General features: G+C 38.6%; 1 protein-coding gene across 4 annotated transcripts in view; it reads right to left on the bottom strand.

Annotated features, from left to right (window-relative positions):
* Positions 1 to 24,418, bottom strand: part of PTPDC1 (protein tyrosine phosphatase domain containing 1) — a 49,773-nt gene that overhangs the window by 5,719 nt on the left and 19,636 nt on the right. For 2 of the 4 annotated variants that reach the window (XM_070735766.1, XM_070735767.1), the window contains exons 2-8: positions 21,323 to 21,406; positions 13,849 to 14,020; positions 10,412 to 10,492; positions 10,100 to 10,218; positions 8,757 to 8,894; positions 5,413 to 6,569; positions 3,668 to 3,853 (exon numbers count right to left, since the gene is read on the bottom strand). In XM_070735766.1, coding sequence (XP_070591867.1) covers positions 3,668 to 3,853; positions 5,413 to 6,569; positions 8,757 to 8,894; positions 10,100 to 10,218; positions 10,412 to 10,492; positions 13,849 to 14,020; positions 21,323 to 21,398 — 1,929 coding nt within the window. In that variant the 5' untranslated portion in view covers positions 21,399 to 21,406. Of the gene's footprint in view, positions 1 to 3,667; positions 3,854 to 5,412; positions 6,570 to 8,756; positions 8,895 to 10,099; positions 10,219 to 10,411; positions 10,493 to 13,848; positions 14,021 to 21,322; positions 21,407 to 23,612; positions 23,764 to 24,418 lie in introns of all 4 variants that reach the window. The other 2 variants (XM_070735765.1, XM_070735768.1) reach the window with 2 other exon arrangements.

Genomic DNA, 24,418 nt, shown 5'->3' with positions numbered 1-24,418 from the left:
AAGGTCTGAAGAGAAAGAATCATATCACCTTGATACACAAGAGCCCTGCTATTCATAAAAAGTCAGTAAGTTTGGATAATGTAATTCTGTCCATTTAAGCATATCTGATATTGAACTGTCACTAAGAAGGAAATGTATTTACTTAAATTTGTTAAAATGTATTATTTATTTATTATCTGGATTTATATGCCGCCCCTCTTCAAGGACTCTGGACGGCTCACAACATGTCAAAAAACAATATATAGTATACATAACTAAAACTTTAAAAAACACTAAGAGTTAAAATCATCAATTACCATTCACACATCGAAACATACTACATTCATTGCCCAGGGAGCTAGGGTCTAATGGCCCCAAGCCTGGTGGCATAAATAGGTCTTTAAGTTTTTACGAAAGGCGAAGAGGGTGGGGGCAGTACGCCCCTACAGAGAAGGCTCTTCCCCTGGTTCCCGCCAAACGACACTGTCTAGTTGACGGGACCTGGAGAAGGCCGATTCTGTGGGACCTAACTGGTCGCTGGGATTCATGTGGCAGGAGGTGTTCCCGGAGGTAATTTGGCCCGATGCCAAATTATTGGTCATAGCCAGCACTTCGAATTGTGCCCGGAAACTAAACGGCAGCCAATGCAGTCCACGGAGTGATGGAGACATATGAGTATGCCTTGGAAGACCTATAACTGCTCGCGTGGCTGCATTTTGGACAATTTGAAATTTCTAAACACTTTTCAAAGGTAGCCCTATGTAACTTCTTTCCATGTCATGAAGATAGTATGAATTAAAATCAGTAAGGTAATTAAAGGATACTATTAATCTATTACTAGCAGCTTAAAAGAATCATTTCAAGAAATGCTTTTAAATTCCTTTGCTGAAGAAAGAGAAAGCAACTACAGTGGTACCTCGAGATACGAGTTTAATTCGTTCCGGACCTGGGCTCTTAAGTCGAGCAGCTCTTATCTCGAACGACTTTTCCCCATAGGAATTAATGTAAATAATTTTAATTGGTTCCAGCCCTCAAAAAACTCACAAAGTTAGTCTAAATTATGCAGAAAGACATGTTTTTAATGAAGAAATGTACATGTACATATAAATGAATAATGAAGTTTCTTTCACTTAACTTGTAAACTTTCTTAAACTTTTAAATTTACATATGTTCAACTTCTCTGCCACTCAATCCTTAGGACAGAGGTCCCCAACCCTTTTTGCACCAGGGACCGGCTTTAAGCGATCAAGAGAGGAATGGGTGAATGAATGGACGGAGGGTGGGAAGGAAGGAAGGAAAGAGGGAAGGGACAGGAACAGAGGAAGGAAGCAAGGAAACTTATGAAAGGGGAGAGTAAGAGAGGAATGAGTGAAGGGAGGGAGGGAGGGAAGAAGGTGGGAAGGAGAAAGAAAAGAAGAAATAGAGGAAGGGAAGGTAAAAGAGAAAGAAAAAGAGCAAGAAAGAAAGCAAGAAAGAAAGAAAGAAAGAAAGAAAGGGGGAAGGGACAGGAACAGAGGAAGGAAGCAAGGAAACTTATGAAAGGGGAGAGTAAGAGAGGAATGAGTGAAGGGAGGGAGGGAGGGAAGAAGGTGGGAAGGAGAAAGAAAAGAAGAAATAGAGGAAGGGAAGGTAAAAGAGAGAAAGAAAAAGAGCAAGAAAGAAAGAAAGAAAGAAAGAAAGAAAGAAAGAAAGGGGGAAGGGACAGGAACAGAGGAAGGAAGCAAGGAAACTTATGAAAGGGGAGAGTAAGAGAGGAATGAGTGAAGGGAGGGAGGGAGGGAAGAAGGTGGGAAGGAGAAAGAAGAGAAGAAATAGAGGAAGGGAAGGTAAAAGAGAGAAAGAAAAAGAGCAAGAAAGAAAGCTGCAAGCACCCCCCCGAGCCCCCCAGGCCGGCTGCAACCTTTTAAAACATGCGCGCCGCTTCGCAGCTGTCTCCTGAAGCCGAACGCGGAAGTTAGCGTTTGGCTTCAGGAGACAGCTCCTTGGCGCTTGTATCTCGAATTTGGGCTTGTAAGTAGAACAAAAATATCTCTCCCCTCCCAGCTCTTATCTCGAGTTGCTCTTAAGTAGAGCAGCTCTTATGTCGGGGTTCCACTGTATTTAGGAACATATAAAAAGAGGCACCGTTTTGTTGAAAATCTCTGGTAAGTGCGCAATCCCTCAATGTTTAAAAATGTATCTGATCACAGAAAAATCTTGCAATAAACAAAAAGTTATATTTCTTCTAAAAGTATTCCAATAGTACTGCCATCTAATAAATTAGGCAAGAATTGTTCCATTCTTCCAGCCCATACCTCCTACAATTTTAGCTAACAGTACTAACAAAATGATGTACAATAGATATAGAATATGCGGTAATGAGTTCTCCTAATATGTCCCATACAAGTAAAACTTTAGCAACAATACTTGGAACCAGCAATTTGGTTATTAAATCTCTAAGTGAAATGATGACTATGACTATGATCTTACTTCAATTATCTTTTTGCTGTGATGATTGGAAATGTAAGACTTGGTTGTAAAATTAATTTTTAATCACCATTGTAATTGTAAATACAAGGTAATCACTAAATGAGGACTTCCTACATTCATATCAATGTAGCTATATCTATCCTAGCCTATCCAGTCCTACTCTATCCCATTCATCCAACCATACATCCATCATAGAAAGAGATTGTGATTAGTCCAAGATCATCTAGAAGGCTTCCATGCCCCTTTTCCACGCTCTACTTTGGCTTCATATCCGATTTGACTCCTGGCAATCACATGAAAAGTCTATAAAGTTTTGTAAGTGGTATGCCATGTCTTCTTCCTACAGTTGACAGATCAGGACAGGCCCAAAATCATATTGCTGGCTTTTGTGCATAAATCAGGATTTAATTTAAATTTCCCCATTCCTACTCCAGGGCCATAACCATTAGACCAATTACCATTCAATCTATCATTGTATATTACTAAAAGAGAAGAAGGAATTCTACCAGGAAATAAAGGTCAAAGAAAACATTTAAGTCAAAGAAAGAAATATAAATTCTCATTCATCATTCATACAAAATTAAAAACAAATCTATTTTCATTTTTTTCTGCACAAAAAATGCCTCGAAAGATGTCAAAACCTCATTTGAAGAAATATACGATAAAAATGATGTAATTAACCACTAATATAATTAGAAAGATACAACTTAGAAGCAAATAGCAGTTATCTAAAATTGAAGACCTCGCCGTGGATCTATTAAAAATTTAATCAGCAGAATAAATTGTTTCCCATTCATTCTACAACAGGGCTTTCAATTGCTGCTATATTTCAATTGGTTTTAAATGTTAGCTAAGGCAAGTACCATATACTGTATATTGTACTTTTATTCAATGCAGCTCATTTCTGCCACTGAAAGCTAGGCTGATAAACATACACAAACATATGAATAAATCACTTATTTTTCATATATTGTAAAAAATCAGGAAAAATAGGAAAGCTGCTTCATCTGGACTGACAAAAGCAACATCATAAGAACATCACAATGCGAACCTGTCACTGTTTTGCATAAGTCACAACACTCTTCGCACATGCAAAAGGAGAAGTGCTTCCAGATTAACAGCATATGTTAGAATGGCGCAGTTGCTTTCATTGTTCTCATGAAAGCAGCAAGAATCTGATGTTGACCAAGACATGTGAATAGATACACATGTGATTTACCTTTTCTAGCAGTTTGAATGCTTCTTGGAAATCTGTGTTATTTTTTGCTAACACATCAACATCATTTTTGGTTAGAAGAGGTTCTTTAAGTTGCTCTATCCACGACCACATCAAATTACTGAGAATAAAAGGATCTCTCTCGGCACATATTTTATCCCAGGCTCCATTTTGAGTATTCAATTCTTTCTAACAAAAGAAAAAACATTTAAATAAATGTTCTATCAGCATTTACATTCATGATTTTAAGACAGGGCTGCATTATTTCTTGGTAAAAAGAAATACAGGAAGCACTTTCTTCTATAACATCTTAACTATGACAAAAAAGATAGCAGGGTAACGTTTACTAGTTTTTCACCTGCCTAATCTCTGTCCTTATTCAGACATTTATATGCCTGAGAAAAGGCATTCTCAATACAACAACCTGTTGTATGCCTAATTGTTCTCCATGTTTGCTCTAATATATTAGAAACCCTATACACTACACAGGCCTCTTGCTTCAGACAATCTCTAGTTTACTGACAGTGGCAGGAGTCTTACCGTCCTCCAAGTGGTTAAGATCATAAACCAACAGTGTGGTTTATGTATTCCCAATCTGTGTGCCAAGAAAACAAGATTATAGAAAGAGGCAGTTTCTGTTTTCTGTCAGAGAATCAATGGGCACAGACTGCTTAACCCTTTCTTAATGTAGAGCAAGTGTCTTAACAATCATATAGCAAATGTTCACCCAGAAAATAAATCACTCCTAGCAAAACACGGTTTCCTATTGTTTTCTTTAGACAGCAAAAAGGCCAGTGGGAGTCCTTCAAGAATGCATACTGTTAGTGTGTCTCTCCCTAATTTTGAAAGAGCCAAGGGCATGAAAGCCACACATTCTACCAAAAAGAGCGTTACCTGCAAAATTGTTCACGCTCCAGTGCCAAATCTATTTCCTAATCTCTCCATTCTCCAGGCTTTTACACAAGATAATCAGGAGACAAAGAAGGATAATTCAGAACATTTTTTTCAACTCTTTCCCATATACATACATTGTTCCAATACAGTGTTCCCTCAATTTTCGTGGGGGATACGTTCCGAGACTGCCCGCGAAAGTTGAATTTCCGCGAAGTAGAGATGCGGAAGTAAATACACTATTTTTGGCTATGAACAGTATCACAAGCCTTCCCTTAACACTTTAAACCCTTAAATTATAATTTCCCATTCCCTTAGCAACCATTTAGATTATTACTCACCACGTTTGTTTATTAAAGTTTATTTTAAAAAATATTTATTAAGGACGGACGAATGTTTGGCGATGACATATGATGTCATCGGGCGGGAAAAACCGTGGTATAGGGAAAAAACCCGCGAAGTATTTTTTAATTAATATTTTTGAAAACCGTGGTATAGACTTTTCGTGAAGTTCGAACCCGTGAAAATCGAGGGAACACTGTACTGGTATTTAAAGAAAAACTGTTTGCATCACAAAGTGCAGTTTTGTCTTTAATTTACACTGCATTTATTTTAAAAGAGGGAGAGAATGCAGAATATTTGATTCCCTCTTATCTGTTTTAATTTTAGGCTGCATTCCCTAGTTCCTATTTGAAAGGAAAACACACACATATAAGATGGCTGGCTATTTAACTTCTCATGACTGAAGCTTAGGAAATAGAAGATCTCAACTGCTTCTAACTAGGGACACTCTTTCCATGTTTACCTAATGTTCACATCTCTGTCAATATTACTGAAAATATCACAAAATGAAATACCTGCCACATTTCTACTTTAGATTTCACTTCTTCTGCTTCCATAAATTCATTTAGACTTGCCAGAGCTTTGGCTGCCAAAATTCTTCGTGCTTCTTCAGTTAATTCTGATTGCACAATGATATGGGGGATTGTTTCCGAAAGATCTCGGATACTTTCTGCTTTAGAAGAGTCTGAATCTTCAGATGATATTCGTCTACCATAAATGTCCTTTTTCACAAAATTATAGTTCAGCCCTTTTAGCTCATCTTCATCTTCTTCTTCCTCGTCCTCGTCCTCCTCCTTTTTTGCTTTCCGATGATATGAAAGGCCTGAAGAAATGGTTTTACTACGCTGTATTCTTTTTGTATGTCTAGATCTATGGCTGACAGAAGAGTCATCTTCAGTTTTTCCTGTATTAATTTTTCCCTGAGTTGAGAAAGTCAATGTGTTACGAATTAAGACTTCTTGGTTTAGTTCAATATGAAGAGGCTGGCAGTGGTCCACCTTGCTTGGCGGGTTAGATTTGTTGCAAGCTGGCACTTGTACAGGCACTGACCATAGCGTTTCTCCTTGCTCAGCAATAAACGCAGTTTTCCTTAAATCTGATTCACTATAGCTAAGGCGCCTTTTGGAACGGCTAAGAGACAAAAAGTAATCAGCAGTCCTCGATTTGCAAAGAGGATCACAATCGTGTTCCCTGGGATGAAGAGGATTTGATCCTGAGAGAGAGAATGGGTCTGAAGTGCTACTGTCTTGTCTTGTTAACTCCTTGTCAAGCTCCGTAGAAGCTAACTGGGAAACGGTCTCCTCAATTTCAGCTGACAAGTCTGGAATATCTATTAATTCTTCCTCTATCACCTGCCGGTTTTCAACCAAATCCAAGAGCAATTTGCAAACAAGATGGATAAGTTTTGGCACATACTTGAGATGTCTGCTTTCATATCCATGTAACAAATGCCGCTGCCTGATCAAGTACTGGGAAAGAGTCACTGCATGTACTTTGGGCTCAGAGGTTGCAAAAACATTTCTGAGTGGAATTAAGAACTGTGAAAACTCCCTTACGCACAACAATTGTCCTCTAGTCTGAATAGAATTAGGCCTTTTTGCTCTTACAAAAAGGATTGCTTGGTCTGCCGTCATCCTTGTTGCAAAAACCAAGTAGCAAGCTATTAAGACACCTGGAAAGTGACACATAAAAATAGATTAATCTCAAAGTTCAGGTAAAGTCTAAAATAAAAAAGCAATAACTCATAAAACAACACATAGATACACTTTACATCACAGCAGACTGTTATTTATCCTTATATAAATTCCCATCAATTGTAAGACTTAAGAATACATACTTTCTTCTTCTCTCTAGATGTGTGTCTGTATTTATACTTCTATACACACACACAAAAACTTTAAACTTTAAACTAAAACTTTAAACTTTAAAAATTAAACATGAACATTATATAAACAAACATTTTATATTGAAACTTGTACATTAAACCAGCCAATTTTATGAATAAATTGCACACAAAATAAGAGATCACAAGTGGGAAAAGAGTTTTGTAGCATATAATTTTATTTGCTGAGAAAATAAGGTCAAAGAGGAAGTCTATGTTAAGCTTTCCTACAAATGTTTACTTTGCTTTAAAAGTGGAGGTGAGAAAATTCTTTTAAAAAAATAGCAAAACAAGTATTTCCAAATTGAAGGTATCCAGATAGAGAGAGAAGGCATTCATAGTTGGTATTTCTATTTGAGGGCATGAAAGAATTTCCTATTCATTTGAATAATATTTTTGAAATAACTAAATTTTCTACTCCAAAGTTCTGCCTTCTTTTGAAATAATGACAAGGGAAATACAGTTGAAAACTAGGATTTCTCTTAAATTTTTATAGATGCGCTCATGATTACCTTATTTTTCGGAGTACTGTATAAGACACATCGGAATATAAGACGCACCTTAGTGTTTGGGAAAGAAAATAGGGAAAAGAATCTGCTTAGCAGGTATTCATCTAGCTAGCATCCTTAGTCTGGTCATATTATTTTATCCCTGGTTAAAGGTTTAAAAAAATTATTCTGAGAGAGTAACAATGAAAGAGCTTGCAAGCCAGTAAGAACCTGGAAAGAAACAGTCTGAACAAGTAGAGCAATGGGAAAAAAAATCCTGAAAAAACTTAGGGCATGGAAAGCATTCTTCTTTGCAGAGAGTAACAATGAAAGAGCTTGCAAGCGGGTAAGAACTGGGAACATTGCTAGCACCTGATTAGGGCTGGAAAGAAACATTTGGAGCAAGTTAGACCAATGGGGGAAAAGCCTGCAAAGACTTAGGGCTTGGAAAACATTCTTTTCAGAGAGTAACAATGAAAGAGCTTGGGTACATCAATAGCACCTGGTTAGGTCTGGAAATAAATATCTGGAGCAAGTAAAGCAATGGACACCCCGCCCCCCAAAGAAAGTGTTTGGAATACATTCTTGGCAGAAAGTAACAATGAAAGAGCTTGCAAGCCTGTAAAAGCTGGGAACATTGTTAGCACCTGGTTAGGGCTGGAAAGAAACCTACTCAGAGCAAGTTATAGTAATGAAACAAACCCTGCAAAGACTTAGGGCTTGGAAAACATTCTTCATAGAAAGAAACAATGAAAGAGCCTGCAAGGTAAGAGCTGGGAAGATTGTTAGCAGCTAGTTGTGCGGGGGGCGGGGGAGGGGGGGGGACACAAGCTACATTCAGAGTATAAGATGCACCCTAATTAACAGCCTCTTTTAGGGAGGAAAAAGGTGCGTCTTATACATCGGAAAATACAATAATTCTCAATTTCTTTTTTTGAACCCAAAAAGCAGTTAAGAGGCATGAGCTATTTTCCAAGAAAAATTCCAAGAAATGCCAGCAAGAAAATATAGGTAGTCCTTGACCTACAACCAGAATTGAGACTAAAATTTCCATTGCTAAGCAAGATAGTTAAGTGAACCTTGCCCCATTTTATGACCTTTCTTGCCACAGTTGTTAAATGAATATTTGCAATTAAGTTATAACATGGTTGTAAATGAACCTGATTCCCCATGTGTTTGTCAGAAGGTTGGTAAAGGTGACCTTATGACCCTGAGACACTATAACCATCATAACCACATTCTAGTTGCCAAGCAACTGATTTTTTATCACATGACCATGGGGATGCTGCAACGGTCATGTGAAAAATGGTCATAAGTTACTTTTTTTCAATGCCATCATAATTTTGAACGGTCCCTAAATACATGGTTGTAAATTGAGCACTATCTGTAATTTGTGCAGACTTTGCAATGCATACCGTACAATGCATAAAGTTAAATGTGATTTTTTTAAAAATACATTTTAATTAAACTAGTTGTTGCATATTTGTACCTGTTCTGCCAAGTCCCGCATGACAATGAATAGCTACTCGCCCTTCCTGTAAGGCAAAAGTCATCACTTTGACCATATCGAGGATTGTAGTGAGAGATGCTACACCATAGTCCTTCCATCCAAAGTTATAAAAATAAACTAGAAAAAATATTTAGAACATTATAATTAGAAGACCAAACAGTGCACCCATAAATATATCCTATATGACATTCCCAAAATTTGCAGTAGAAGAGAATGAATTATCTTCCCACATTGTGAAATGTTTTTCATTTAAATTTATATTCTCCAATATTATGCTCCAAATCCAGCAGGATTTTTCCTTTAGAAACTGGCTTATAAAACCTACAACAAGGGGGAATGTACTAATCTCTCTGTGTGTATGTGTATATATGCACTTAGGTAATATATAAAAATACACACTCAGTATTCCTAAATTAATTACATCCTTTTTAGAATAATCACAGTTATTTGTTTCGACAGTGTGGAAAACTCTTTTTGTGAAAGAGATGCTAATTCAGTATCTATCTATCTATCTATCTATCTATCTATCTATCTATCTATCTATCTATCTATCTATCTATCTATCTATCAATCAAATTTCTAGGCCGCCCTTCTTCAGGAGACTCGGGGTGGCTTATAACATAAAATCAATACAAAATACAGATAAAATTGTACACCCCACCCGAAAACCCAAGAGTTAAAAATTCCCAACATTAAACCCATTCATAAAAAATCATCCATCCCAACGATATTATCGGCTGGAACAAGATGTCAACACTCAACGGCCCCAGGCCGTTGGAGCCAAAGGTATGTTTTCAAAACCTTACAAAAGGCCAGAAGGGTGGGAGCAGTGCGAATTTCCAGAGGGAGTTCTAAAGAACCGGAGCTGCAACAAAGAAGACCCTTCCCCTAGGCCTCACAGGCGACACTGCTTAGCTGACAGAACCTGGGGAAGACCAACTCAGTGGGAACTGACCGGCCGCTGGGATACATGAGGCAGAATCTGTAACACACACACACACACACACACACTTACAATTACTGCCAGTGAATATATGCCTATTGTCCCATGGAATTTGCATAATGTTTTGGTGAATAATTGCTAGTACTCTTACAGATATTGGCAGATGCAACTTTCATAATTTAGATGTCAGTTCCATGGATGTTTAATCAGTTACGATAGCCGCCATCTCTTTTTCTACATCCTCATTACTTGTATGTTATTTTTTCACCAATAAACATTCAACTGACTGCTTTTAACCTTAGAAGTAGGTGGCAGAAACAGCCTGCAAGCAACACACTTTATAATTAACCAGGAACAGCAACAGCAGGAGCAAACTTACTTCCCGCCTCCATGAAGGCTTCAGGAAGATAGGTGAAACCACTCTCTTGTTCCAGTGGATTCCCACAGCTAGCATGTTCCCCGGGACGCTGAAGGTTAATTACTGTTTTTATGTCACATCTTAGGCAAAGAAAAAGATGATGCATTATTGAACGATATGTCCTTTCAGAGTCTTTTCCACCCGCATCCCATGGTATTATTCTCATTTCAGAATAAATTGCTACAAATGATCTGAGCAATGGAGGAAAGGAGGGAGGGAAGATGAGCTTCATTCTCAAAAGGACTTTAGTAATTTGTTAACAATTTCTTTTACCTCTGGAACTGTTCAATGATATTATATCTTCCAATGAGATCTGTGGAGGGTCGAGACATGGCCAGTATATTATCTGTTATCCTGAAGACAGGAGGGAAGATAACATAAAAAAATAGGATTAAAAGTATGTCTCAGGCATCTCTCGTGTTTAATTATTTTGGCGAATTAATCGTAACATTTTATATGCTGTGCTTTCAAACCGTGAAATGCTTTTGATCTTTGTTTAATAAATTACTTATATAACAGAACGCTAATAAGATGTCAAGATATGTGGTAATAAAAACAGAGCTAGCACCACAGTAGGTTTTTTTTAAATCTACTTTTAAAACATGTGTTCTTCAGAGTGATCTTTTTAAAAGTTTATAAAATGATCCCAAACATCTTGACAATGCTTTAATTATATTCAGTTGGTTTTTTAAATTTATCATTTCAGTTCAATAACATGATCAATACATTTGAATCCTAGTTACATTTAAGTCTCTAATAAAGGTATCCATAACAAAATCCATGTTCCAGCTGATAACATTGGATTAAGTTGAAGTTAGTTTTTGTTGACATCAGTAGAATGCATTCGGTATGATTAATGCCGAGATGAAAACAATTGATCATTGTTGGAATCTCACCAACAGTTTTAGCATATAAGCTGTAAACTCATGGACACACAGACGTTATATATAAACTGTCCAGCATTTCTGAAACACTTCTTGCCTAAATCTTTATCAAATTGTTTTCTTTCACTGAATGTATAATCTAACAGTAAGCATATTTTTGACAAATTACCGTATATACTCGAGTATAAGTCGCTCCGACTATAAGTCGAGGCGCCTATTTTTGCCACAAAAACTGGGAAAATTTATAAACCCCTGTATAAGTCGAGGGTGGAAATTGCAGTGGCTACTGGTAACTTATAAAAATGGAAACCAATAAAATTACATCAATTGAGGCATCAGTAGATTAAATATTTTAGAATATTTATTTCAAAGAACGCCAGTAAACTAGCTCTGTAAGTTTAAAAGAGGGTAAACAGGTATATATCCCCCAAGGCAGGTATAGGCAAAAAAAATGCAAGTACCTAGGTACTTACCTCAATCCCCTGCTCCTGCTGGTTTGGGTTAGGGTTAGGATACTTGACCTCTCCTTGCCTCAAAGAGATACAATTTCCCTCTATATTTACAATTACTGAACATCCAAAATATACTTAATTCTATGTATATATGCCATATGTGTAAATAAATATTACACACAGGCACACAAAAATATACTGTACATTATCTACTATATAAACTGTATGTGTATATACAGAGAGAGAAAGAGAGAGAGCTCTTGTAAAATTATATATGGTACATTCAACCTCACTTACTGTAATAGGGAAAAAAACCCAGAGTCCACTTTCTGCCACACAGTTAACCATAACTAGAACATTACACATGTCTTCAGATGTACCGGTACTTCCCTAGCTTGCACATCACTGTTAGAGCTAGGAAATGTCATGGATTGAGTAAAATGTGGTGATTTTCACTTAACAATGCTTTTGCTTAACAACAAATTTTGAGCTCAATTGTGGTCATAGGTCTCTGTCTGTCTGTCTGTCTGTCTGTCTTCCTTTCCTGTCTGTCTGTGCCCCCCTCCTGTCCCCTCCCCGGGTAAATTACAGAGTCAATACTGTATTGTTTTTTTATTTAAGGTTACAAAGCAAATGAAGAATCATTTTGAGTATTCTTTAAAATTTCTTCAGTGAGATCCATAGCTAATCTGGCAAAAAAAATTTCACCTGGCAAAACTTTTTATTGTTGACATTAGGCACAGCCAGAGAGATGTCTTAAAAGGCAAACAAACTGTCAAAAAAGTATGTTTTTTAAAAAATATAATATTTTGGTTGTTGAATTTAATTCTGCCTTGGCGCGGGGCAGCCCCCGCAGATGGGTGGCTGGCGAGGACCACGCATTCCCATCTTTGTGTCCGCTGGGGTTAAAGGAAAGTTTAGGGACCCCCGCCCCTTGGAGAAATGCCTCGTTGGTGACATTCTGAGCGTTTTTGCCTCCCCACTCCAAAACCCCCACTTCTCGGCAGCTTGCTGAGGCTGAGAGGAGAGTGATTTTAAAAGGCACTCTCAGCTTGGGGTTTTCTCCCCGCTGAAATGTTGCTCGCCCGCCGCCCTCAACACCCGCTTTGTCCTCGACCCGGCAGAAGAAAACCGCGTCCTTTCCTGTTGCTCTCTTCCCGAGAGGTGGGGTGAGGGGGTGTTGAGAAGACAGAAGCAAGAATCCCCCCCCACACACACCTCATCGGCTTTTCCCCACTCTAGCGTGGCATTGGAGTGTTTGGCTGGCTCCTTTTCTTGCAGGGAGAAGGGGGAAAAGCTGGGGGGGGGTGGATTCTTGCTTCTATCTTCTCGCCACCCCCCCCACCACACCTCACCGGCTTAGGAATGTCGTTGCCTCCCACAGCCACTTCCCCACGCGCTTTGGATGTGCCTGCCTTTCCTACAGCGAAGACAGGCGGCACCTTCCCGAAGGGCTCAGCTAAGCGGGTGGGGGAAGGGCTGGCCATTTGCCGCCTCTCTCCACTGTAGGAGAGGCAGGCGCAAGCAAAGCAACGTTCCAAAGCAGTCTCCGGGAACCAACCGAGGGAAAGGCAGTCGTCTGCCTTTCCTTCAGCTCAAAAGAGGAGGCAAATGCCCTGCCTTCCCCCAGCCGGTTAACCGAGCGCTTCAAGTTAACCGGCTGGGGGAAGGCGGGGCATTTGCCTCCTCTTTCGGGCTGAAGGAAAGGCAGACGATTGCCTTTCCCTCGGTCGCTTCCCGGAGACCGCTTTGGGACATCGCTTTGGGAGAGGGGGCAACTGCTCCCGGTTTAAGAAGCAAGAATTCCCCCCCCCCAGCCAAACGGCTTTTTTCTTGTTTAGTGCGGCGTTCGAGTGGTTGGCAGGTTCCTTTGCTTGCACGCAAGAGCCAACCACTCGAACGCCGCGCTAAACAGAAAGAAGCGGTGGATTCTCCCTTCTTAACCGGCAAGCTTCTTTCTGTTTAGCACTCGAACGCTGCGCTAAACAGAAAGAAGCTGCAACTGCCCGGTTAAGAAGGGAGAATCCACCCACTAGCCAAACGGCTTTTTTACTGTTTAGCGCAGCGTTCGAGCGCTAAACAGTAAAAAAGCCGTTTGGCTACTGGGTGGATTCTCCCTTCTTAACCGGGCAGTTGCCGCTTCTTTCAAGCTGAAAGACGGCTGTCTTTTCCTTAGCCGCTTGCGCCCTCTTGTGGTGACCCGTCAGTCACCCGAGTATAAGTCGAGGTCGGGTTTTTCAGCCCATTTTTGGGCTAAAAAAACCCGACTTATACTCGAGTATATACGGTAGTTCAACAGAGTTACAAATTGTTTTATAAGATAATTAAAAGTAACATTTTTAGAAATGTATCATGAATGAATACTGTATATTACCAGGAGGAATATAATCCTTTAACAGCCTGTTCTTGTTCACTCCACCGAGTTGGATTTTCATATTTGCAAGCACGGCCACCACACGCCATAGAACACTGCATATAACCAGGAATAACATGACGAAGGCGTTCTCCAACTTTTGTATATTTTGCAGTTGGACGTCTAGATCTTCCTGTAACCCAATGGCAAGAAAAAATAAAACTTTCAACAAAAATCAATTCTGAAAAACAAAGATAAAAAGGTAAACTAAAGTTTTTAAAATGTGCAAAGAAATAAGACTCTTCTTATTTTTTCTTCTGTATATGTACTGTAGGATTTCCTTAATAGGGGAAGGAGCATCTAATGATCTAGAAACATTTAGTAACAGATGTTATATTTTATATTATAAACATATTATTCATATTACAAACAAACCCATAAAAACAGCAAGCTTAAAAGTGATACAGTACTATTTTATTAAGTGCTGTGATTAAGTTTTAAATGATTAGTTATAAAAGAAGATCAGAAGGAATATTAGAATGATAAAAATGCCAATACTTTACTTCTTCTTTCATGGAAAGCAGCATTTAGCTCTTCGGGGCTTACAGACGAAATAGCCACCATAACCCTGTGTGTGGACGTCGATAAGACCTCTACAACTGAGCTCCGTCGCCTCTGAAGCACTCGGAGGAGAGGATCAGAAGAAGAATGTCTCCGACCCTGAAAAAACTTGCTAAAAATATTCACCCCCAAGCGCCTCCTGGGTGATCCTTGCATGGTCAGCCACTATTTGTAGCAGTTAAGATATGCTAGAGGATGAAGCTGAATGAGAAAGCTCACTTGCTCAGTACTGAACTTATACAGAGACATGCATCTTTCTGTAAGATCTAACAGCCATTCAGAATAGGCTGCTGTCTCCATAGAAACTAACAATGAACTCACTGATGGCAGCTACGCCTTTTGGCAACTAAATTCTATATACATTGATTTTTATTTTTATTTTGCAGAACAAATTGTTCTACTACTGATAAGGATTAGAATCGCTCAAAGCAGGTAATTCTGAAATGAACTAGGAATTCTCAAATTATTTCCTATGAACAGAAAGGAACCCTGGAATTTGAAGAACTGAATTTAGCATTTCAAAGTATAGCCTATTCTTCAGAAGACCCCTTAGAACTTTGCATCCTTTAGGTAAACTCAAGTTAATAAAGATGTAAATATAGGCAAAAGCAACTTACTTATGATTGTAAAATGAAAAGCAGAAACATTTATAACTGAACAAACTTTTCTCCTCCCAAAATTGTGTCACGAGCTCATTTTGTTAGCAAAGCCAACTCTCATACATCTTGCTTTTATTGCTGGTTGATGGAGCAGCAAACTAAACAAAAATAGTTCTGTCAATATCCAGAAGTACTTAATACCAAAAAGAATTCCTAGCTATTGTTTCTAGGTTACATAGACCACCTGTTTAAAATTATACGCTTAATAGAATAATAGTCCTATGATTTCACTTCAATTTCTGTCTCTATTCTTTAATAACTATTGCCATTCATCTGAAGAAACTGATGTTCTAAGTATACAAATATTATACACTACCCAAGTTTTACAATGTGAAACTATATCATAGTTATTTCTAGAAACGTAATCATACTGTCAACTAGAAATTGAGTGTTGATTTTTTCCCCTTTTATCTTTATATGATCCATAAGCTAAATAATACCTCAAATAATATGCTCCTGTCAGAACAGCAATGTGGAGGAAACTGTTATGAATCAGAATGGATATTAAAAAATTCAATCTTTATAAAATCCTCCATATGCAGTACCTTATGATCCTCGATGAACGCATCTTTTCTTTTATGTACACTGAGAGCATATGCTCCAAGACAAATTTCTTGTATGTCAAATCAAACTTGGCCAATAAAAAATTCTATTCTATTCTATTCTGTTCTATTCTATACAACATTTCAACATTTTTAAAGTAGAACAAACTAGAGACTTTATCAGATATTATATCTGCCCCACCTACCAACTGCAATGAGTCTACTCAATAAGCAGATTTAATGCATTAGGTACAAAGTATTAAGGGATGGAACAAACAAGGATTTTCAAGGTTCAGAATCTTTGGGATATTAACTCACAAATGCCTATGCTGAACAGACATTATGGAACCGTTGCATTAGAATCATAGCATAATTGTAGAGGCAGAATTGGGTAGAACTCATAGTGAAAAAATCTCAAAGCTCCCTTTGTAGGACCCGTTGTTCCACAGCTCTGTCTGCTGGCTTCACTAAGTGGTTTTGTAGTTCTCATCTCCTGCTTTTACCTGCCATCCTCTCCCCGCCCCAAATCCTACAGTATAAGATGCAGAGAACTCAAAAAGCATCTGTACAAGTAAATGACAAAAATGAAGTCAAAAGAAAAGAAAAAACAAACAAAATTCTACAGCACTGCCTCCTAGCCTTATTCATTAAAACATATGGCAAAGGAAATTAGCCTACTCCTTTAGCAGACAAATCAATCTCTCAAAGTATAAATAGAATCAAACTATTTTTTTTTAAAGTAAAATGCAAAATAATCCCTTTTTGGGTTTCAGCAATTATTTAAAATATTCAGTGGCAAAATAGATAAAAATATACTAGACTTGTTCTAATTGTAGACTGCAGCTTAAAAGGGCTTTCCATAGAAAACTATAAAATACAATAGAAGACCAGAGTAGATACAGGATTATTTTGATCTGCTCCTAATTTATAGGAACTCTGCTACCTAGAAGTTCCAAAGTGTATGGAAGTAGAATTTACTGATGTGTACAAAAAACATAAACATCAGAGGCAATAATGCTTAAAGAACAGCATAAGTGGATTAGACCATACTGTATCACAATACTTAATTATTTCTTTTTCTTCTAAAAAATAGACTAGCCTTGAATCAGATTGCCACTTAAACATGGCAAACATAATTTGGAGTTTTTACATCAGACAAAAATCAGATATTGAATCAGATACAGTAATACCTTGCCTTACGAACTTAATTGGTTCCGGGATGAGGTTCGTAAGGTGAAAAGTTTTTAAGATGAAACAATGTTTCCCATAGGAATCAATGGAAAAGCCAATAATGCGTGCAAGCCCATTAGGAAAATCCAAAATATTAAGGCTTTAAAAAAAAAAAGTGGTGGCCAGATGAAGCTGAGGCGAACGGAGTAGGGGGAGGGAGTCCCAACGAAGCAAGGTGAAAGGAGCCTCTCTTGACCTCCATGAGTCCCTGCCTCCTGTTTTTGTCCCCCCCCACTCTGCTCATCTCCCCCACAACTTTCTCCTCCCTTGAGCTCCATGAGTCTTTCCCTCCTGTTTCCCCCCACCACTCTGTTCATCTCCCCCACACCTTTCTCTTCTCTTGAGTTCCATGAGTCTTTCCCTCCCGTTTTTGTCCCCCCCACTCTGCTCATCTCCCCCACACCTTTCTCCTCCCTTGAGCTCCATGAGTCTTTCCCTCCCGTTTTCCCCTCCCCACTCTGCTCATCTCCCACACACCTTTCTCCTCTCTTGAGTTCCATGAGTCTTTCCCTCCCATTTATCTCCCCCCCATTCTTCTCTCTTGAGTTCCATGAGACTTTCCCTCCCGTTTTTGTCCCCCCGACTCTGCTCATCTCCCCCATACCTTTCTCCTCCCTTGAGCTCCATGAATCTTTCCCTCCCGTTTTTGTCCCCCCCACTCTGCTCATTTCCCCCACATCTTTCTCTTCTCTTGAGCTCCATGAGCTTTTTCCGCCCATTCTTGCCCCCCCCCCCCACTCTGCTCATCTCCCCCACACCTTTCTCCTCCCTTGAGCTCCATGAATCTTTCCCTCTTGTTTTTGTCCCCCCCACTCTGCCAGCGGAGTGCCCGTTTTTGCAATCTTGGGATTCCCCTGAGGCTCCCCTCCATGGGAAACCCCACCTCCTGACTTTAGCATTTTTGCAATGCTGTAGGGAAATCCCAGGAGGGGAATCCCAGGATCGCAAAAAGTCCGGAGGTGTAGTGCAATTTCACTGAGGCTTCCCTCGCTGGGAAACCCCACCTCTGGACTTCCGTTGCCAGCGGAGCACCCGTTTTTGCGATCCTGGGATTCACCTCCTGGGATTTCCCGACAGCATCGCAAAAACGTGGCATTTCCCATAGAGGGGAGCCTCAGGGGAATCCCAGGATCGCAAAAACGGGCGCTTCGCTTGCAATGGAAGTCCGGAGGTGGGGTATCCCAGTGGCGGCAGTGGGTTCGTAAGGCGAAAAAAGTTCGTAAGGAGAGGCAAAAAATTTCCGAACCTCGGGTTCGTATCTCGAAAAGTTCATATGACAAGGGGTTCGTATCACGAGATACCACTGTATTAACATAATGTTTTTATGGTATAAAATGTAGACATTTGTACCACAGCTAATGTTCCATAAATAAGCAGTTCATATCAAAAGCTACAGAACCTATCAATTCATGTTAATATGAATCAAAATTATTAAAAATATTGAGATAAGGACCAAACAGAATCAAATAAATCATAAATCTTAGAGGCTTGAGAGATTTCTTTCAACTTTTAAGTCTATGACAACACCATTATTAACCTGGCAATTTTTATAGTGCTATATGACTTTGTTATTAATATCACATAGAAATTCACATCTTCCCTCCCATTTAAGTTTGTTTAATTTAGTATTTTTAATGAATACAATATGACTTTTAGCTGGTAACAATGTTATTCATATTATGCATCAAACCTATTAATTTAATCCATAACAAAAAATAAAGGTTGATGTTTTCATGCATACAATAATATTCCACAAAATTACCATGTAGGAGTTAGGTAATAATTTTAATTAGATGGCAATTACTGATCATTTTCTGCAAAGAATATGAAGCAATAAACCTAAACAAGCAGAATAATTTATTAACCATTATGAGACAAGTTGCATTTAGATGTAATCTTTGTGGATATCTACAGAATATGTTCATGCAATACATTTTTTTCTTTGCATGTTCAATTTAACATTCTTGATTATGCAAAGAAAGAATGTATGGCATGAAATAAATAATAAACCTGAAATTCCTACTATGTTATGCTACTATAACAAAGAAACAAATTTGGTTTAAATTAATTTTCAAATCATGATTATCTGGTTAAACTAAACTTGAGATAAGAGAACACGTATAAGCACAGATTATCCTTAGTTCTCCAATTTAATTTTTAGCTGTCATTGGAAATCTGTATGAAGACAAAGAGATATTACTTGTAAAAATCTTCAATGATCTTAAAAGCTTCTGCCAAAGAGATGAATCAGAATTACAAATTCTAACAATGAATATTTGTTCTTCTCCGTTGTCAGTATTAACCTTTTAATACATAGAACTACAGTATTTCACTATTCCTTCTGACGCAGTTGCTCATTTTCAAACGTGATATCAAGGTTCAAAATATATGAAGCAAAAAAACAACCAAGCTAAATAGCTAAGAAATTTATTGGGGAAATTGTGATATTATATGGGGGAGGGGGTGTCAAAATCCACAGTAAAATTATTTTTAAGCCTCAATTAAGATAAACATTTGTGTTGCAATAAGTGAAGAAAAATTTTGCTGTCTCACATACCAAACTACTCAAATACACTAGAATAACTTTTTAATTCTCTTCTTCCGGTCACTCATGCCCTTATCTCCTCACAGTTAGATTATTGTAACACGCTCTACATGGGGCTACCCCTGAAGAGCGTTCAGAGACTACAGCTGGTCCAGAATGCAGCTGCACGAGTTGTTGTGGGTGCTCCTAGGTACACCCCTATTACACCAACTCTATGCAAGCCACACTGGCTCCCAATTGGTCTCTGGATGCAATTCAAGGTATTGGTCATTGCCTTTAAAACCTTACATGGCTTAGGGCCAGACTATCTTCAAGACCACCTTTTACCACATAACTCCCAGTGACCGATAAGGGTTGGCTGGCGGGGCTGTGGGAGAGAGCCTTCTCTGTGGTGGCTCAAACTCTCTGGAACCAGTTGGTTCCAGAGAGTTGGAGATCCAGACTACCCCCACCCTACTGGCCTCCCGGAACGCTGTAAAGACCTTGCTTTTCTGGCAGGCATGGGGTCGTTAATTGGATGGCATACCATTGAGATCCGGCCATAAATGGCATATACAGTTCTCTTTTATTATGGTTTTAAATTGTTTTTAAAGGTTTAATATCATACTGTATGTTTTATTTTTTTGGTTGAGAGCCAACTAGACTCCCTAAGGAGTTGGGCAGCATACAAATTGAATTGAATTGAATTGAATGAATGAATGAATGAATGAATGAATTAATGAATGAATGAATGAATGAATAAATAAATAAATAATACTCAGAAGACAGCCTGATTAAGTAAGTTGAACAGAACATAATGCAATTGGGAGATAATATTAGCAGAAGTGAAAGATATGCGCACAAGACATTTGCCAAACAGTTGATTGGTATGTAATCCTTCTACTTTGTGGCCCATAATTATTATTTTTATTTATCAATGTAGGCTTTTCACTTCTTAAGTGAAATGCAGATCTGGCCTGCTCTATATGGCATTAATACAAATGAAAACATTCCAATTGGGTAAGAAAGTTGTAAAATTATGACCATTCCCTATTCCATTTCCATTGTTAAATTTGGACCATCTACAAGCACTGTGGTCCTTCGGTTGTTCTTTGTTTTAGCCAATAGAGGAAGGCATGAGGCAGTTTAATCAGTTTTGTGTAAGGCAAATTAGTGAGACCTAGCTCCTTGTATTGTCCTACATAAACAATTTTATCCATGCAAAACAAAGCAAAGAGCCAGTACTCTGGGCTTCATTCGACATGAACACTGGTAGCCTATACACGAGGAAACAGTTTATTCCTCTTGCAGGGAATATTTTTCTTCAAGAAGAGGAAAAATAGGAATTATGATTTAGAACATGAGAATATAATAAGAGCCATGCTGAATCAGGCCAAAGCCCATCGAGTCCAGCTTTCTGTGTCACACAGTGACCCACCAATAGTCCATGGGGATCTTGAGCAGAAAAAGAAGGCAAAACCCTCCCTTTCCCCTGACCCCTAACAAATGGCACCCAAGGGAATCCTGCCTGCTTCAACCAACATAGAAGCAGCACTTGGACAACCATTTCAATAACCACCAATACACTTGGCATCCATGAATCTGTAATACCTTCATAGGAAACTAAATCATGAAGGTAAAAAATGACAGGAGTTGTATTACATAAGCTGTTATATGCTTAGAAATAATATTTCTACTATAGACCTATCACCTGACTCCTTTACCTTCCTTCCTTGAATCCTAAAACAAAGCTGAAATATGTTTTTTTATTTGATTATTTACATGAATCCTAGTTCAACTGATAGAACTATAAAATTACTTGAAACAATCTGCTTCAGCTCTGCATTCAGTATCTCACCCGTATTATTATCCATTACTGGTCCTATCTGCTAAACGGCATCTACTAAAAAAGTAATTACCTGTATTCATGATTATGCTGCTGGTTATCAGAGAATAATAAGGTGCCTCATTTTGCAATAAGACTCCAGCAGCCATTGCAGTACCTGTAGGAACAAAATTTTAACAATAAGCATGCGTTTTTCTATGTATGTGCATGTGTGTGTCAGCCCTACAGATCAAATTCAACTGATCTGAATTTTTAGTCGAATATATTTAAGCAGCTTGTAAGTGTTTTAACTGCTGACATGCCTTTTCTTTAGAGTTTAGTATTAAAAATATTACACTACCTATATTACTGAACAACATGAAATCCTTGATTGACCAATAGGATGTAAGATAAATAAATGGTAAACAAGATTAACAAATAAAATAAAATTAACAGACTTGTTGTACTGTGTGTCTGTAAAGTAAAGAGAAAGAATGAAATAGATCCAATTAAACAAGTCTGATGTTGTGGAATGGACATATATACACCAGGAAATGAAGGTATAGCTTTAATTATGGGTGAAAGAATAAAATTAAAGTTTGAAAAAAATAAAAGGAAGAATCCAGTGATAGTTACATTTATAGTGAAATGGTGATCATTTAAGAGCTAAAGATGACTTCTGGAATAAATTGTAATGCTTTAATAAATCTAATTTAAAGAAAATATTTATTCTGCTAGAAGATAAGAATGCAGTACAGTGTTCCCTCGATTTTCGCGGGGGTTACGTTCCAAGACCTCCTGCGAAAGTCGATTTTCCGCGAAGTAGCGGTGCGGAAGTAAAAACACCATTTTTGGCTATGGACAGCCAAAAACTACCCACACACACCCTTTTTCAAGGCAGCGCAAAGAGCCAGGCTTGAAATTAGGGCAGGGAGCGACAAAAGTGCGGAGGCCGGCAAAGATTGCTTTGAATGTCGGCTGCCCCCCCCCCAGCGCCTCCTCCCCCCTCGCCGCTACCGCCCGCCCACCCGATCCACCCCTCTCACCGGCTTTCTTCGGACACGGGTCCTCCTGCAGCAGCGCTGGCGGCTACGGCTTCTCATCCTCCTCATTCGGCCGGTAGCCGCTCTGAGCGCTTTGAGAATGCCTGCCTCGCCCCTCTCACAGTTTCTTAGCTGAGAGCACTTTCATCCCCGCTATCAGCGAGGGGGCTGCAGGAGAGGTGGGGCAGGCGTTCTCACAGAGAGGGAGAGGGAGAAAGAGAGAGCGAGCAAGAGGGGGGAGAGTGGAAGGTAGAGAGAGAGAGAAAAATGATAGAAAAAGGGAGAAAAAAGAGAAATGAGAAAATGATTGAAGCAGAGAATGACAGGAAAGAAAGAGAAAGAGAGAGAGAAGTGACTCTTGGTGATGACGTATGACGTCATCGGGTGGGAAAAACCGTGGTATAGAAAAAAAACCACGGAGTATTTTTTAATTAATATTTTTTGAAAAACCGTGGTATAGCCGTTTCGCGAAGTTTGAACCCGCGAAAATCGAGGGATCACTGTACAAAAAAAATGTGTGTTAAAACAAGGAGAGAAAGAGTCAAGAATGAATGGATTCTGAATAAATGGGAACTAAATACAAAAATGGGCTTCCAGGAGAAGAAAAAACACACCAGAAAACCTCTCTGTAAAAGTGGACCGCAGCAGAGAATGAAAAACAGGTGAGCAGCTCATTGAAAACTCTCTAGACAAGGAGAGAATGGAGAAAAACACACTATGCAAATCATAATCATGTGACTATGGGTTCTGCAACCATTGTAAATGCAAGCCAGTTGCCAAGCACCCAAATGACAATCACATGATCACGGATGTGCTAACTGGAACTTCCCAAACTGATTGTAGCCACCATTTGTTCAGCACTGCCATGACTTTGAATGTTTACTGAAAAACAAGCATTAAAGTATGACTACTTTTAAGCTATTAGAAACTTTCAGAACAATAAGTTTGAAAGGGTGAGTTTGCATCATGAACAACACATTACCTATTTTTATCACAACTTTGCTATTTTTATAATTGTTATTTTTATAAATAACTCAAAGCAGCAAATACACAGAATATCTAAGGAAGTGAATACGTTTAGGGAAATTTGGAAGTCACTTCCTTAAATATTTCTGTCTTTATTATATTATTTTTATTTCATTTTTTATTTTTTATTTATTCAAGTTATAGGCCGCCCTTCATTATCCTCTTTTCTCTCTTCTTCTAGTTTGCATTCGGCATTACTTTAATAATCAAAATTGGCACACAGACACAGAGTCATTACTGAATGAATGAGATTTGAATTGTAAAAAAAATACACTATATATGAAAGAAAAGTGAGTGAATATGCCATTAGCTTACCTAAACAGTCTTCTCTATGTGCCCGTGGGGAGAGTCCAAGCATGCATCTAAATCTGGGAGCAGGTAAAGAATTTAGCAGTTGCATGTATTATTGAAAGAGGTTGAGACATCTCAGGGTTTTTTTCTTCTCTCCTACTGTAACTTCCCTGTTCTGAAGGAAAATGAAAAAAAATACTATATTTCTTCCTTGTATTATTCGCTATAACATTATTTACTATATTTCTGTATGACTTTCTATCCTTATAAACCAGACTTCTCACTGTTTCCATATCCATACACTGCTTCATATGTTGCCTTTATTTTTAAAATGCTCACTCCTCTGAGATTACCTCCAACTAGATTCAATCATAATTTCTTCTGTTCTCCTGTGTGCTGCTAAGGAAACTCCAAGCATGGGAACAAACTCTGGTCCATTGTTAGGGACTGAATTTAAATTTAGCTTGAATAGTCAGTTTTCAAACGAAGGCATAGACCAACATTCTTCCTGTTGCCAGAGCAGGTTTCCAGTGTTTTGTCATCCTACAATCAACGCATATGGCTTGCAAATCTGACAAACCCATGGGAGAGGAGGCATCCACCTCAGCTACCCCCAAAAAGGCAGCACTGCTTCAAGCCATAAAAGACATACTTCTTCTAAAAGCCATACTTCTTCTAAAGAAAAGGCTATGGCTTCTAGCTCATCGTCAAATTTGAGAAGGTCCAAAAGCAGGCTGCTTTGTCTCAGACACCTCAACTTTTGCCTCAGCTGCAGCTGTCAGGCAATGCCCTCTGTAAAGCTCTTGCTTTAGGTGGCTCCTCCACTCCAG

This window comes from Erythrolamprus reginae, chromosome 2 (genome assembly GCF_031021105.1).
Source record: "Erythrolamprus reginae isolate rEryReg1 chromosome 2, rEryReg1.hap1, whole genome shotgun sequence".
NCBI classification, from domain to species: Eukaryota; Metazoa; Chordata; class Lepidosauria; order Squamata; family Dipsadidae; genus Erythrolamprus; species Erythrolamprus reginae.
The sequence above is the reverse complement of the archived record's forward strand: the minus strand, read 5'-3'. Positions and strand labels throughout refer to the sequence as shown.